The sequence below is a fragment of the Manacus candei genome, unplaced genomic scaffold, assembly GCF_025592945.1.
Source record: "Manacus candei isolate 608988 ecotype Guabito, Panama unplaced genomic scaffold, ASM2559294v1 h1tg000064l, whole genome shotgun sequence".
In the NCBI taxonomy this organism is placed as follows: Eukaryota; Metazoa; Chordata; class Aves; order Passeriformes; family Pipridae; genus Manacus; species Manacus candei.
Window position 1 is genome coordinate 1,243,567 of NW_026138112.1, and position 16,098 is coordinate 1,259,664.

The 16,098-nt window shown below is 49.6% G+C and overlaps 1 protein-coding gene across 1 annotated transcript in view; it reads left to right on the forward strand.

The window, feature by feature from the left end:
• Positions 1-15,689, forward strand: part of TBX5 (T-box transcription factor 5) — a 41,070-nt gene extending 25,381 nt beyond the window's left edge. Inside the window, exons 8-9 of the mRNA XM_051805301.1 lie at positions 6,079-6,305; positions 14,811-15,689. Of these exons, the coding sequence (XP_051661261.1) occupies positions 6,079-6,305; positions 14,811-15,394 (811 nt within the window). The 3' untranslated portion in view covers positions 15,395-15,689. The remainder of the gene's footprint in view (positions 1-6,078; positions 6,306-14,810) is intronic.
• The last annotated feature ends 409 nt before the right edge of the window (positions 15,690-16,098 follow it).

The following is a 16,098-nucleotide window of genomic DNA, read 5'->3' on the forward strand; positions in this document are numbered from 1 at the left end:
CCAGGTTGCTCCAAGCCCTGTCCAACCTGGCCTTGGACACTTCCAGGGATGGGGCATCCACAGCTTCTCTGGACAACTTGTTCCAGTGCCTCACCACCCTTACAGTGAAGAACTTTTTTCTAATATCTAATCTACAGCTACTCTCTGTTGGTGTGAAGCCATTCCCCCTGTTCTGTCACTCCAGGCCCTTGGAAATAGCCTCTCTCCATCTTTCTTGTAGGTCACCCCAAAGCTTCTCTTTTCCAGGCTGAACAATCCCAGCTCTCCCAGCCTTTCCTCCCAGCAGAGCTGCTCCATCCCTCTGCTCATCTTGATGCCTCCTCTGGACTCTCTCCAGCAGCTCCACGTCCTCCCTGTGCTGTTCCCCAGGGCTGGAGGCAGCTCTGCAGGGGGGTCTCACCTGAGGGGGCAGAGGGGCAGAATCCCCTCAGTGGGATCAGCCCAGGGCACGGGGGGGTTCTGGATGCTGGGGCAGGTCCAGCCTCTCCCTCACCAGCACCCCCAAGTCCTTCTCTCCAGGGCTCTCCACCTGCTCATCCCAGCCTGGGCTGAGACCAGGGTTGGGTGCAACACCAGCACTTGGTCTTGTTAAACCACATGAGATTCCCAGGCCTGCACCCCATCCAGGGCTCTTGGACCCCTTCACATTCCTGCAGGAAGGTCAGGACGTTTGATATGTTGGTGGAAAAGCTGCAGTGAACAACCCCACATACTTCTCAGAGGACATTTGGACTCGTTTTACTGAACATCCAGCCTGGGTGTTATTTTCTGTGGGGCTGCTCTGCAGTCCCCACACAGGGAGAGGTCGTATTTAATCAGAGGGCAAGGCTGAAGGAAGTACTCAGTAATTCCTCTCCTACCACGTCCTTTCCTGCTGTAGTTTATCCACTTCAGACTCCCCAGACAGCCTCTTGAGAGAGTGGTTCAATTTGATTTCAAGATGCTGGAAACAAGCTGAAGTGAATGTGCATTGACAATAGTTTTCTGGTTTAGTTTTTTTTTTCCTGGGAGATGGTATATTTATTCCAGTCACTTTTTTCTTTTTCTTTTTTTTTTTTTTTAATTTTAATTCCTTTTTCTATGTCTGCTATGGCTGACTTCCATTTCTTTCCTACTCTTGAGTCTCAGCAGGAAGGACAACAATTGGTGGCCTGGGAAATATAAACCCCAAAGCCACTGAGTTGTGTTTGCACATCTGGAACTGGGGGTTGATTCTGCACCACTGGGCTGGGTGGGTGGAGGGGGTGGGACTGACAGGACAGCAAACATTTGTCTTTTCGTAGTGACTGACCAAGGAGGAGTTAAAATCTCCTGGAAATTTGGAAAGAGCTACAGATAGACCTTAGATCAGATTTTAGACTCAGATTTGATGTTGTGAGCAAGATCTGGCCAGCTCAAGGGCTTCAAAGGATGCTGTTAGAACATGGAAGCAACTAAGCATGGGGAAATCCTTTTCCATGTCATGATTCATCTTAACCTTGAACAGATATCAGTATGATCTGATATTTAATAAGTCTTTTGAAGCCTTGTTGCCATCACCTACAGCAGCTTTGGAAAGCCTTGGTATATAATGTCACAGAAATATCAGAAACCTCTTCTAAAACAACTTGCCTAGGGCCAGTAGGGGTTGGATGCTTCAATACAGAAGCTTCCTGGTTATAAACTGTGCATCTGTAAAAGACTTTTAATAAGTTTTTTTGCCTGGCAGTTGCATTTACTATGCATTGGCTGGAACATTAGGAAACTTCTAGTCTGCCCATGAAAACCCTTTGAAAATCATTGCTCCCTCACAGTGTGGCAATAAGCAAGAAAGTGCACACCCTGTGAAGGTCTATATGTGTAATTTTTCTTCAGTTTTGATTAGTTTGCAGAGGCAAACAAGGTTTCTGGTTCTGAGATTACAGAGTCATCTTGAATTTGCTCCCTGGAATTTTTGGCTAGGTGTGAATTTGTGGCACAGGTGATCTTATGGAGCTCTGTTATGGCGAGGGAATCACTTGACCAGGGGAAGGGGAAGAATGCCATGTGAGAAAAAGAGAGTGAGCCTCCTAATTCCACCTGGCAGAGGTCTGATTTGGATGGAAGTGCTTGGGAAATGCAGGAGGGGTTCACTTGTGAGGCCCAACCTGTAGGGTCGGGGTTGGATGATGAGCTTTAGGTGGAATTCATGTGCTATTAGCAAAGTTATGCAGAGCTGGTGTCCAATCCTGTGGGTCTGGGAAACCTTTGGCCGGGTGGGAGTTAAGAACCAAGCCCAGACCTCAGGACTGAGTGCCTTCACTACGGTCTTGGACCTCATCCTTGATTTCTTTTCCCTAAGTTTAACGAAAATTGAAGTAATATTCTCTCCTGGTGGCCTCACCTGGGAACTTGGTGATGCAGAGACTCTTGTGTGGCTCCCCCTTCCTCCCTGTCCCCTCTGCTATTGTAATACCAACTACAGTACCTAAATCTTCTTAATTAGCTCCAACAGGCTTTAAATAGACCAGGGACAGCTTCCTTCCTTGTAAACTTTTTTTTTTCCAACCAAGTTTCTTTTTCTTCCTTCTAATTTTTGCACAAATTTAATGCAAAAAAAAAGTGTAGCCTATTAACACCCCCCTGTAAAATTAACTCACATTCTGGTGCAGGAGCAGCAGCCTCTTCCTTGCTGTGTAGATAATTTTCTATATTGCCTGTATTTTCCCTTCCTACATTGCTACAATTTTTTTTTGGACAGCAAAATTTCTGGACAAAACAGTCGTTTCGTGCCAGCAATGAACAAAACCTTTCATTCCATTAAACTGTAGCCCAGGATTACAACCACCTATTTCAGGAATAACGATTTTTAGGGGAGAAAAAAAAAGATTCTGATCCATTTTGTTTTGTCCTTTGGTATTTAAAAGTGGTAAGTGTGTACACTGCATGTTGAGTGGGCTCAGGAAACAGCATAAATGTTTTGAGATGACTGTTGCTTTACCAGGTACCAAAGATACCTCTTTATTAGAGCTCAGTTGTTGTAAGGAACAATACGTAGAAATACAGAGATAACCGCCCTTTTGGGTAGAAAAAAGGGCAAAGTGAAGGAAAGACTATTTTAGCTATTTAGTTAGAAAATACTTTCCTTCATTTCCCTCCTCAAATAGTTGATTTTTTGGCAAAAATAGCACCCGGCATGTTTTGACTGAAATGGAAATATTTCAGTCTGGAGGGAGGTTATTGCGATACCTCCTGGGAACTGCTGTTTGGAAACGTGGTGTCTCTGACCTGTTGCCTCTCCAGAGTGACTCCCAGCTCCTGCCATGTCCCACAGAACACCACTGATGGCCACAGAGGCTGTTGTGTTCCCTGGAAAAGGAATGAAAGGAATTTGGTTCCCAGTGCACAAGGAGGGAGTGGGATCCTGACTCCACCTGTGCTCCGGCACTTGGGATAAAGATATCCCTCTTCCAGGCAGCTTTTTTTATGGAAAGGAAGCAGTTGGGGTTCAGCTTGGGCATGAAGAAGAATTTCTTCACTGAAAGGGTGGTCAGGCACTGGAAGGGGCTGGAAGTGGTGGAGCCTCCATCCCTGGAGGTGTTTAAGGAATGACTGGATGTGGCACTCAGTGCCCTGGGCTGGTTGACAAGGTGGGGATGGCTCACAGGTTGGACTTGATGATCTTGAAGGTCTCTCCTGACCTCAGTGATTCTGTGAAAATATATTTTCACCAAGGAAGAAGCAGTTGGGTGGTTATTTTTTCTCCCCTCTCAGCTCTCCGTTGAAAAAGTGTTGATTTAGGTGAGAAGCATCAGGGATGGGGATGGTTTCCTTCTGTTTGTGTGGTGCTTTGCACAGTGAGGGGCTGATGCTGATGGGGTCCCTCTGAGCTGCTGTGAGAATTCGTGGTTTACCATGCAGATCTAATGCCACGTGGCAAAGAGACATCCAATTCTTCCCCCCATGAAGCAGGGAGAGACTGAAAGCAGTCATCTCTACATCCTCCAAAAAACCCACAGAGAACCTGATGTGGCATCATGCCATGGCATGTCCTTTCTTGTCCTCCACTGTAGCTCACAGGTGCCTCCCTGGGCAAAGAAAAGGGGGCTCTGTCATTTCTTTGAGAATGGGATGTTGGAGTGTTGGAGCTGAGGAAGAAGGAACCAGCCAATCCATGCAGCACCTTCTCATTAGGGGGTAGAGTTAAGGCCACACTCCATGTGTCACCTCCCTGTGGATTGTCTCCTCAGATGGGAAAGGTGGTGGGGATGCAGCTCTGGGGTGTTGGTTGGTGCTGTTTCCTTGAGGATCGCTGTGAGAAGGTGGAGTGTGACAGGAACAGGCAGCTCAAAACCATAACCTGGGAGATCCCCTGGAACCCAGAAGGTTTGCTGGCCATGGCTGTTGACCTTCCTGAGAAGCCACCAAAGCTGCCCTCCAGCAAGAGCTCCTGGGGTGGAGATTTAAGTGCTGGGTGTCCACAGGTCCTCTGAAGCCCTGGCATCCACTGTTGTCTTGTGTATCCAAGGGATAAGTCTCTTTTTCCTCCCAGTCCATCTCTCTTTTGTTCCTCATCTGCAGCCTGGACTTCAGTTCTGGGAAAACACTGCCTGACCAGCCAGGCCAAGTGGGTGGGAAGCCACGCTCCTGCTGGGAGGAGCTGCTGGGCTTCCAGGGGATGATACCCTACCTTTGGAATAGGCTTTCCTTGGCAAGCCACCAGTGCCCGGGGTTTGGAGAGCTTCCATGGCACAATGAGAGACACATTTCTTTGGTTTTGAGCTCCTGGGTGAGTTTCCCCTCCATTACAGCTCGGTTGCTGATGTTTCTGGCAGCCACCACAGCAGTGGTTTGGATGAAAGCTCCCCGCTGTGAGTAGGTTTATATAATTGCTATTGTTAAATTTTGTAAATAAGTTCTGAACTCTACGGCGATAGGTCCTCTCTGAGGGGTGTAATCAGAAATTCTGGGCTCTTCCTCCTGGTGTAACTGGCCAGGTGAGCCAGGTGATGGGATTTAAGGATATGTCCTTGCTCCAGCATAATGATTTTGGGCAGGTGGGTAGGGTCCCTCCCAGCCAGCTTGGCCCAATGGTTACAGCCTCAAAGGAGAAACCTTGTGCTGGAATGTGGGCTCTGGTTTGTGGCTGCTCTGAGCCAGGTGACACTTTGGGAGGTGCTGCTGTGCTACCTGATCTTCATGCTTTTTTGCAAGTCTTTTTGTTCAGGGAACACCCAGCAGTTTTAGAGACAGCCCAGGAGGAGGCTTGTACCTCTCCTGAAGGCTCTGAAACCCCCTACTCAGCTTCAGTTCTTCCCCCTGCAGAGCAAGAATAATCTTGTCCAGCCACATTGTTTATGTGCTTGGAGAAATGTCTCCAAAACACACTGTAGGGTCTGATAGAAGAGAGGATTTCCAACCAGTGTTGACAAAGCATCCCCACTTCAAACCAGAGCTCAGAGCAAGGGAACAATCCAGACTTGCCATTAGGGCTCACCCTGCCAGCCTGGCTCTGCTGAGGCTGTGGCTCTGCTGTGCATTAAATCTTGGTGATTTATTTATTCCTCTTTTCTGAGCACTCTGGAGTGGAGCTTGTTCTGTGGTCCAGGGATCCCCCATCCAGGACAACGAAGCTGAGAGACTCTGGGGGAAAGGAATGGGGACAACTACCATAAGGGAGAAAAAAAAATAGACCCAAATATTTAATCCACCTCCAGGTCGACTTGGCAGAAATGAGGTTTCTATTTACATGCACGTGCACATCCACATACACATTATAAACAGTATGGAGTTTGTAAATCTATAATATGTAAATATAAATCTTGTGTGTTTTTGCTATAACTGCATAGATCTATTTCAAGCATGGATGTAAAATAGCAGTTGTGGTGGAAGAGGCACAAATCTAAAGGGAAAGGTACTAAAAGGGAGGGGAATAACGAGTGCTGTGTGGATAAAGTGTGACGGGGCTGCAGTCTCCTGAGAGGGATGTTTCTGTTTCCCTGAAAGCCTGAACAATCACCGTGACACTAATGTGCTGCCTTCACTTATTAATCCACTGATCTATTTATTAATTGATTGCTTTTCCTGACTTGTTTTTATTTTCCGTTTCTTTGCTTTTAGTAAAGAGTACCCGGTTGTCCCCAGGAGCACAGTGAGACAAAAAGTGTCCTCGAATCACAGCCCGTTCAGTGGCGAGACCAGGGTCCTTTCTGCCTCCTCCAACCTGGGCTCCCAGTACCAGTGTGAGAACGGGGTGTCCAGCACCTCCCAGGACCTGCTACCGCCTGCCAACCCCTACCCGATCTCCCAGGAGCACAGCCAGATCTACCACTGCACCAAGAGAAAAGGTCAGGCCTTGGCTGCTCCCTGCTCTGTGCTTTCCCCCTCCTGACGTGACTGTCAGCCTCCTTTCCTGATCCTTGTCCCAGCCTGACACTTGGGGATGAGTGAGGGATGAGGGTTGTGTGCTGGAGGTGGGCTGGGAGACTCCCCTCACCCTCATTAGCCTAAAATCCACTGCTGGGCTGCCTGGAGGGGTGGCAGTGCCTTTCACCCACGGTGAATCCACATTTGGAAAGATAGCTGGTGCCAGAGATAAAGATGACTTATCTGCCTCCATAGCTCCTCAGACAGGGTTAATCTCCAAGTGGAGATGCCTTGACACTTTGCCTTTTGCACAGTTTTCAGCTCGGGGTCTCACAGCTGGGAGAGAGTTTTCAGTCTGCAGAAAGCAATTCCACTCAAAAGCTCGTTCTAATGAACGGTGCCTGGGATTGAAAATCATGATATCCATGTTCCTTCCCCTCTGGTGCGACTGACCTGCTTTGACAGAGCTGGAGGGATCAAACTGTGAGGGCTTTACACTGACTGCTCAGCTCGTCCTGGCGTGAAGAGCCCTGTGATAGCGACGGGATAATTGTTTGGGGCAGGAGCGAGTGGTTTGTGGTCTCTCCCTCCCTCTCCCAAAGCCAGGGGAATGCTCAGATGCACAAACACTTGCAGGGCTGAGGTAGCAAAAGCCTCAGATCAGCTCTGCTCCAGGTACTCCGAAGAAAATAGGGAATTTCCAGGGCTGAATGCAACAAGGAGTGACAGGACGTGGTTACTGCTGACCCCTATTCCCTTTTCTCAGGATTTAGTCTACGTTGCACTGGGAAAGCTCACAGAAGTCAGCAAGTACCATGGCATTTGAGTGCACCAAGCATTTCTCCAGCCTGGTAGCCTCTCCCCACAGCAGATCCCCTCCTGCTTCCCTGCACGGTCCTATCAGTCAGACAGATGGCATTATTTTTAGTAACGTAACCCCGGGGCACGGGGATGTGCAGACACACAGTCTAAGGTAGGGGATGCTGGGAAGTGCTGGCAGAGGAGGCAGGAGGGCAGTGGAAATCTCCCTCCTGTCCTTGGTGAATCTCCTGGATGTTGTAGGGGCACGTGTGCTGTGTGCAGGTTTGTATGTGAAGCTGTAGAAGTTGAGACGTTCTGGGGGTTTCCTGAGTCTGAGCTAAACAGTGGAAAACAGAGGTGTCATTTTCTGCCTCCTCCAGCTGACCAGGTGACAGCTATGGTCACACAGAGTGTGTTGGAGCTGGGATTGGAAATGGTGATGCTAGACTTGAGCTAGATGTAAGGTAGGGAATAAGGAGAAGCAGAACGTCCCCTAGGTCAGAGATGGGGTGTGTGACCTGTCTTACCCCCTTAGTGATGGATGTGAGGTGCTGGGACACAACTGGGCTGCTGTAAAACCCCGCTGCTCACGATGCCAAGTCCCACTCATCCCTGGCATCCCTCAGCCTGTGATCCATCCCCAGCGCTCCTTTGCCCTGGGAGCTGAGCTTTCACCGCCCCTCTTCCCCTCTGCAAACCCTAACCAAAACAAGCTGCCCCGAACGGCAACAAACCCTTTGGACAATCTCCGAGCGCCGCGCGTCCCCGCACCGCAGGGCAATTCATCATTCGCCTCCGCATTGTAAGGCGATAAGGAATCAACAGAGGTTTCCTTCCAGTTTTGGGATTCCCGCTAAGTGGTGTCTCCATGGGTGGTTTCCCTCAATCCCCCAATTATCTCACTTCCTCTTATTGTCACAGAAGAGACGACTATCTGCCCCGTAATAAGCTCCCCGGCCCCTTTTGGCCCTTGCGAAAGTGCAGGAGACCGGCCAAGGGAGCCCTTGTCTGCGCGGCCGATGGCCCATCAGCCCCCTCATTATCTCCGCGAGGGCTTGAGTGGCACAAGCAGTTAAGGGCCTTTTATCAAAGCCGCCAAACGCTTTAATCAAAGAGAAGCAGCGTCCTGTCCGATACCACCGGCTTCTTCCGCGGAGCTGTTCGTCTCGGCAGCCCGAGTCTCTCCTTTCCTCCCTGCGCCTTTTTTTCCCCCCCCCCCGCTCCCTGCCCCGTGCATCCAGTAAATCGAAAACAGCCACCAGGGCTTAAAGAAAAGAAACACAAAGTTAATGGGAAACAGAGAGTCGGAGCAAGCTGCCAAGCAGCTCTTTGCGAAGTGAAATTAATTAAAAAAGAAGAAAAAAAAAAAGTCACTCGAGATGAGCAATTCTGTTTGGATAAATCGGAACGTGATCCAAGGTTTCATCTCGGACTCTGACTGAGCGTGGCACTTCCTTCTAGCACCGAGCAAGGATCTTTGTTGGAGCTGGGAAAACAACCCTACATATAATCTTCCTCTTTTCCTCCCTTTCCAGCCTCTCGTTTCTGAGCTTTCCCACATAGTTTTCCTGCAATTCTGCATAACTCCTACCAAGCCTCAACAGCTAAGAAAACCTGAAAGCAAAAGAATATTTGCTCCTTTTTCCTCTGTCCATTTTCTGGACTGGAAATCTTATTGATTTTGCTGGATTATCTGTTCCCCAAACACCGACTCCTCCTCAGTCAGTTTAGGATTTATCTCAAGCGGATTATTTCCTTTTTGCAGGGCAGTGGTTATGGATAAATGCTCTCAGGGGCAGAAGGCAATTCAGCTGGGTTTGAGGCCAGCTGGTGTCTACATCTTCTGTAGTAAGTTCCACCACTGTTTTCCAAGAGGGTCTCTCCTTGGAGTTCCTTCCCTCTTGGACATCTCACGAGGTTTCTCCATATCCTTTTCAGTTGGGGTCAGGCCTCAGTTTAGGCTCAGTTAGGAACAGGTCTGTGTTCAAGCAACTCAAAGGAACCTCATTCAACTTCTACTTCCTTGGTGACCTCAGACAAGGACTGTGCTCTGTGGTTGACAGTGTTGTTTTTAGCTGTCAAGTCAAGATGGATTCACCATGGAGATCTGATATGGAGCTACATTAGGGGAGAGCAGCAGGGCTGTGAGGGGATGTTATCTCTGAAGGCTCCTCTGGTTCGGGGAGGTGATGCTCTCCTGGGTGAGGAAGGAAGGAAGGACACATCCCAGAGCTCCAAATCTGGTGATCACTGGTGTGCAGGTGGGAGTGCAGGGTCACAGCATTGGGAAGGACCCCGGTGGGCTGCAACAGGGCCGCTGCTCCAGGCACAGGGAATGGGGAGAATCATCCTGTGTTGTGTCCCAGCTCCATGCTGAGATTGCTTATGGCACTGGATTAACTTCAGTCCTGTACCTCACCAAGGAGTGGCCTCAGTTCTTGATGTGGATTTTCAGGCTGCAACAAAGACCAGTTAGAGCCTTGTCTTTCTCCCAGTTGTTCTCCACCTCTCCCTCTCTCATTGTTGTGCTTGGAGGAGCCCAAAAAGACTTCCCAGCAGGCAGCTTGCTTTGTGTCTTTCATTTAGCCCCACATCCCAGTTAGGGTGTTGGGGCTTGTTTTCTCTTGTATTATCCTCTCCCTCAGATTTCCTGTGGATTAAATAGTCATCCCTCTAAACCTCTGCTCCCTCCCAGCCTTACACAATCTCAACCACTTGGCAGATTTCTGGGATGCTTGTGATGCTGGACAGGAGGCAACTGGAACAGCCTCTCCCTGGGGAGGTTATAAAAGTTGTCATGTTGGCATTCTGAGGGAGAAGAGGGATGTGGCAGAATCCGCCGGCTCCAACCAGCAAGGACCGTATCCTTCAGCCACCTAACCTGGACAGGACACCATGGGGAAGAATATATCTTTCCTCTCCTTCCTGCTCTGATGAGGCTGGTGGAGGTCCAGCAATGCCTTTCCTCCTCCTCCTCCTCCTCCTCCTCAAGAACAGGCACCATTAGAGTGGACAGACCTTTTTGTTGACTGAATTGATTTTTCCCACATCCCACCCAGCTCTTCTTTCACTCAGAGAATCTGTAGGACAAAATCCAGGTGTGGGGTGTCTTCTTGGAGGACGTGCTGCTCATCCAACTGATGTTTGGAGATGCAATGAGTCGGCCAAGGCTTGAGCTGCTGCAGCTGGAGGTGTTTGTAGCTTGGATAGATGCAGTGGAGCCCAGAGCAAGGTGCCTGCTGGGGCAAAAGGAGCCTGCCTGTGTGGTGAGGGGATATTCAGGGGGCTGGTGGGCACCCAGCTTTTGCTGTGTGGCACTGTAGCTCAAGCAGCTTTGTATCCCTCTCATGAGGAAAGGCTGAGGGAGCTGGGCCTGCTCAGTCTTGAGAGGAGATGGTTGAGAGGGACCTCATCCATGTCTGTCAGTGTCTGCAGGGAGGGGTCAGGGGATGGATCATGCTCTGCTTGAGAGGGGGCAGGGTCAGCAATGGGACAGGGGGAAAAGGCAGGAACTGATGCCCAGGAAGTTCCACCTGAACATGAGGAAGAACTTCTTCACTGTGCAGTGACCAAGCACTGGAACAGGTTGCCCAGAGAGGACGTGGAGTGTCCCTCACTGGAGATGTTCCAGGACTGTCTGGATGCAACTCTGTGCCATTCTCCCTCACTGGAGACATTCCAGAACTGTCTGGATGCAATCCTGTGCCATGTGCTCTGGGATGGCCCTGCTGGAGCAGGAAGGTGGGACCAGATGACCCACTGTGGTGCCTTCCAACCTGACCCATCCTGTGACTCTGGGATCTCACTCTCCATCAGAGGTGCCTCCTGTGTCTCAGCAGGCAGTGCTGGCAACTTGCTAGCTCTGGAAGAGGTTCCAGCTTTTGATATTGGATTGTCCTTACCCTACAACCCTTTGTGTCATGTTCCCTGCAATGCAACACATCCATATCCAGTGATGTGATAGCTGGAGTAGCTGGCATGTCTTAGGTTCCATGTCCTAGGATGCACATCTTGTTTTCCCTTTAGGGATGTTCATTTTGATTGAATCTGCCTCTTTTTTTATTTCTTGGACACCCCTTGTCAGCCTTGCACCCTTGTATTGACTATTCAGGCTTGTGCTAGATCCATGCTAGAATCCAGACTGTGTGGGTGATAATCACCCATTGTGTCTCCCTCATAAAGTTGGGATGAACCTCCTGTAATGCCCTGGAAGCGTGGATAAGCTTTGAAAATCAAACCAGTCACGTCCCATTCTCCATTGTCTTTTGTCCTGGGAAAGTTGACTGTCATGAATCAGAAAGGAGCTCTCCTGATTTACACCAAGGGAAGAGGTGGGCCCAGTGCACCCTGAAGTCCAGAGACTTCACATGTTTGCATCTCATTCTGGACAGCCCTAATCTTGGAATTGGGAAAATTCCATTTAAAGAGCCATTTGTGTGGTATTTACAACCCAGCTGGAAGTAGTAAATACCGGAAATCTTGGAACTGCTTACGCTCTTGCTCGAGCTCCTTCATTAGATAGATCATCAAATTCCTTGTGAGGGAGCCAGTTTCCAGCCCGTTCTGCAGGCTCCGTTTTCCTTGGATCCACTTCGGAGCAGCTTCTCCTTGGCTCTGGCAGCTTCCCCTGCTTGGCAGAACCTTCTGCTTTTTGAGGTTTGTGCAGTGTCGAGGGGCTGGTCACAGGAGCTGATTGCCACCCTTGGCTTCCAAGAACACCAACAAAAGTGGAGGATGGTCAGCATCTCCCAGGATGGTCAGCACCTCACGGGATGCCCAGCACCTCCAAGGGCTCAGTGGCAACTGGAAAAGGACAATGAGTTGCCATCAGGGAACCAACACTGAGAATCAAACCCAGAGCAGGCAGTTAAGCAACTCCCATGTCCTGCTTACACTGATGCTGAGGAGGTGAGAAGACCTTCAGGGAGAGGATTATGGCCTTGGGATGGGCTGTCCAGGCTCCAGAACTGGTGGGGATGAATTTAAACGGCAGCCTTCAGCACTGTGTGTGAGATCTGTTTGCCTTGTTCTCCTTTTGCTGTTCTCTCACCTGAAGATGGCCCCTTTCCACCCAAGGTCTGTTCCACACACCATGAGATGCCCTTTTGCTGCTCTGTGCTGGCTTTGCTCTCCTCTGTGAGGGGTGGGGGGACAATGCCAGGTCCCACTAGAGAGCCTGGACAGTGTAACTCCATCAGCTGGCACCTCTCTGGCCTGCATGATCCCACCTGATGATGCAGACAGACTGTTCTCCCCTTTCTCTAGCACTTTGAGGTTACACAGATGGGGAAAATCACCAGGAAGAGGGGCCAAAGGGCAGGCAAAAGCTGTTAGGGTAGGATGTAATCCTTTACTAGTGACTATGTCCCATTTGGAAATGGGTGTGGGGTCCTTACACATCTTAAAATGTGGACTAATGGTGCCTTTTCCCCATGCAACAGCAGCCAGCCTGGTTCTAGAGAGACCAGCTGATAGAGGGCACCTAGAGGGTGTCCACTGAAATTCTGACTGGTTTTGTTTTCCTCTCTTCACCTGTGGGGAATCCTGGAAGCGGCTCTGCCTGGCTGTGCCCTGGCAGGCAGAGAAATGTCTGGGCTAAATGGAAAAATCAGCAACCTCAGGTTGTAAGTCAGGCACGGAAAAACAGAGTTTGACTGGTTTGTGTTGTATATTTAAAAAAAATACAAATAAAATAAACAGTCAAACCCCAAGCCAATGATTTCTAACGCCAGCAGAGGGATGCGGTTTAATGCTGAAAACTTTATTAGCAGAACAATGCTGCATTTTACAAGACATTGTTTTTCCACCCTAGTGCTCTTATTGCTCAGTGGTGGGTTGGGGATCCAAAACTTTTACGCTGCCCGTGAAAGCTGGAGCTGGGGCTGCTCTTCCAGATGTCCCTCCCGTGAGGGAGCAGGGGAGGGGTCAGACCTGTGCTTCCAGCTTTTGTCCTCCAGGGCACTGCATCCTCCCCACTGCTCCCACAGCAAATGGACCTGGCCAGCATTAGGGAGGGTGACACATTTCTGCATCTCCCTGCTTATTGTTTCAGCTGCTTTAAAGATGGGATTGCACTGCTCACTTATTCCATCCTACTTTCCACCCTGATTTAAAAAGAAAGCAGAGGAGGAAGGTGACTTGGTTATCAGGGCTCTGCATTGTTGGAGTGAAAGAGTCAGGTTTTGCTTTTTTTCAGGAAGGAAAAAGAAAGGATTGTGGGTTTGCACTGAATTTCTGGGCAGTGCTGTCACAAAGCCAGAGGACACGTAGGGGAATGTCCCCACAGTGTGTACCTCAGTACCTGCTGTTTTCTGGGATTGTTGGACCGAGGTGAACAGCAGCAGTTGTTCCAGCCAGACTTGGAAGACACCTGAGTGGGAATAATGGGTTATTTTATGTGTAGAGTGGATGCAGCTTCCAGGAGAACACACATGGCTGTTTACAGCAATAAGGGGTGTGTGCATGTGTGTGTTTGCAAGACACTAAACCTGCACCTCCCAAAGGTGAGACACCTTGGAGCAGCCTGGCAGCACCCCCTGTGCATCTGGTGGGGCAGATTCTCTTGGTCCTCCTTTTTGTGAAATTGTTGTTTTGTATTTTTTTCCCCTTTGTATTTTGGGGTTGAAAAACAAAATTGAAAAGGGGAATTTTGTGTGGCATTCTTTCAAATTTTACCCCCATTAAATGGGTGCATCCTGGAGGGCTTTGACAAAGCGGGATGTTTTTCTGCCTGCACCAGAAATCTTGGTTTTGAAGCAGCAGCAAAGTTAATCCGTGTCAGAACAAGCTCCCCTTCCCTTGCCACGCTGTCCTTAAAATCTCTTGGTGAAGTGCTCGTCCCTGGGAACTTTGCCATCCATTCCAGCAGGGCTGGATTTCATTTGATGACCCTGCGGATGAATAAATAAGTGCACATTCATTTATTCATTTTGCTTTGCCCTGGAGATTTCACCTAAATTGTTTATCTCCTTCCTCCTCTTGGCCCGGGATGCTGCAGGAAACAAAGGGCTCTGCGAGATGTGCCATGTTGTTTCTAGCTGTGAAATTTACTTTTCTTTTTTGTTCCCCTTGGCTCCAGCACGCGGCCCTGTGTGGATTTATGTGCCCAGCTGCCTTGGCACAGCTGAAAACCAGGGTTGAAAAACTCCAAATCTGATTGTCTCAACTGTGCCATCGCTGCTGCTCTCCTGGAGGGGGGGATTTTTATTGTCATCTCCATTTTCGTGTCTTTTTTTTTTTTTTTTAATCATGAAAATGTGTCACTGTAAAGGCTTTTGGTTAACAGCATCAGCTCTGAGCCTCTCGAGTGGGATTGGGGACCTCTGTTAGGTCTGCAGGGAGATGTTACTCCTCAGGTCACAGTGCTGGCAGCAGGGAGGAGATGAGGAGCTTGTGGGGTGTGTAGGGGACATCACCAAGCAAGCTGAGCCTCAGGATCCCTCCAGCATCTTCCCTGATTTTCCTCCCCGAGCTCCTGGCTAACCTCTCCCCCAGCCCAAGCAGGCAGGGCCAAGTGGAAGACTCGGTTTCAGCAGGATTGGTTCAGATCAGGGAAATGAGGGGGATTTGCACCGAGAGGAGTGTCTGGAGCAGGCTGTGTGCTGGGGAAAACGAGGGCTGTGGAGAGGGAGGTTCAGCCGAGGGCACGGCGTTGTTCGCTACCAGGACTTCTCTGTTCCCAACAGATGAGGAATGTTCCACCACCGAGCACCCCTACAAGAAGCCCTACATGGAAACCTCTCCAGCAGACGAGGATCCCTTCTACAGGTCCAGTTACCCCCAGCAGCAGGGACTGAACACGTCGTACAGGACTGAGTCCGCCCAGCGCCAGGCCTGCATGTATGCCAGCTCCGCTCCCCCCACGGACCCCGTGCCCAGCCTGGAGGACATCAGCTGTAACACGTGGCCCAGCGTGCCCTCCTACAGCAGTTGCACAGTGTCTGCCATGCAGCCCATGGACAGGTTACCCTACCAGCATTTCTCTGCCCACTTCACCTCGGGGCCGCTCATGCCCCGGCTGGGCAGCGTGGCCAACCACACGTCCCCCCAGCTCGGAGACACCCACAGCATGTTCCAGCACCAGACCTCTGTTTCTCACCAGCCCATTGTCAGGCAGTGTGGACCTCAAAGTGGCATCCAGTCCCCTCCCAGCAGCCTACAGCCCGCGGAATTCCTGTATTCCCACGGCGTGCCCCGAACCCTGTCGCCCCACCAGTACCACTCCGTGCACGGCGTGGGCATGGTGCCAGAGTGGAGCGAGAACAGCTAACAAGGGAGAAGTGCAAGAGAGCCTCAGCCACGGGAAAACTGAAGGAAACAAACAAACAAAAAAAAAAAAACAAAAACGGGAAAAGGAAAAAAAAAAACAAACCAAACCAAAAACCCAAACCAAAACCCCCGTTGATTAAACAAAAAAAATAAAAAAAAGCGAGGATGTTTTGCAAGACTCCTTTAACTGAATGTTCACCGCTAGCACTCGAGAGGGACGGACACTGACTGAAAGCACGGATGAAAACAGGCATCAGCCTCGGTGTGACTTGCCCCCCCTCCTTCCTCCCCACCCCTTTTTTTTTTTTTTTTCTTTTGTTTCAAAAGAAAAACCAACAGATTGGCACAAAATTCTTCCCCTGCCACGGGCCCACCCAGTTTGTGTTGCTGCCACCGCCAGCCCCGTGCCCTCGTCCCCCGCCCTCCCTTCCCGCCCCGCTCCCGTCCTCCTGCTCTTTTTTGTTCTCCAAGGGACACCAAACTCCTGCTGCCTTTCTCACCACGGTCAGAATGCTTGAAAGAAAACAACTAAGATGTTACCTTTTTTTTTTTTTTTTTTTTTTTTTGTGGTGTTGATGTTGACGATGTTATATAATAAATAATAATATATATATATTTTTCTTTCAGTTTTCTCAGAAAAAAAAAAAAAAAGAAAAAAAAAAAAAGAAAAAGAAAAAAGACACCGGCCTGTTTTTACCAAGGGTG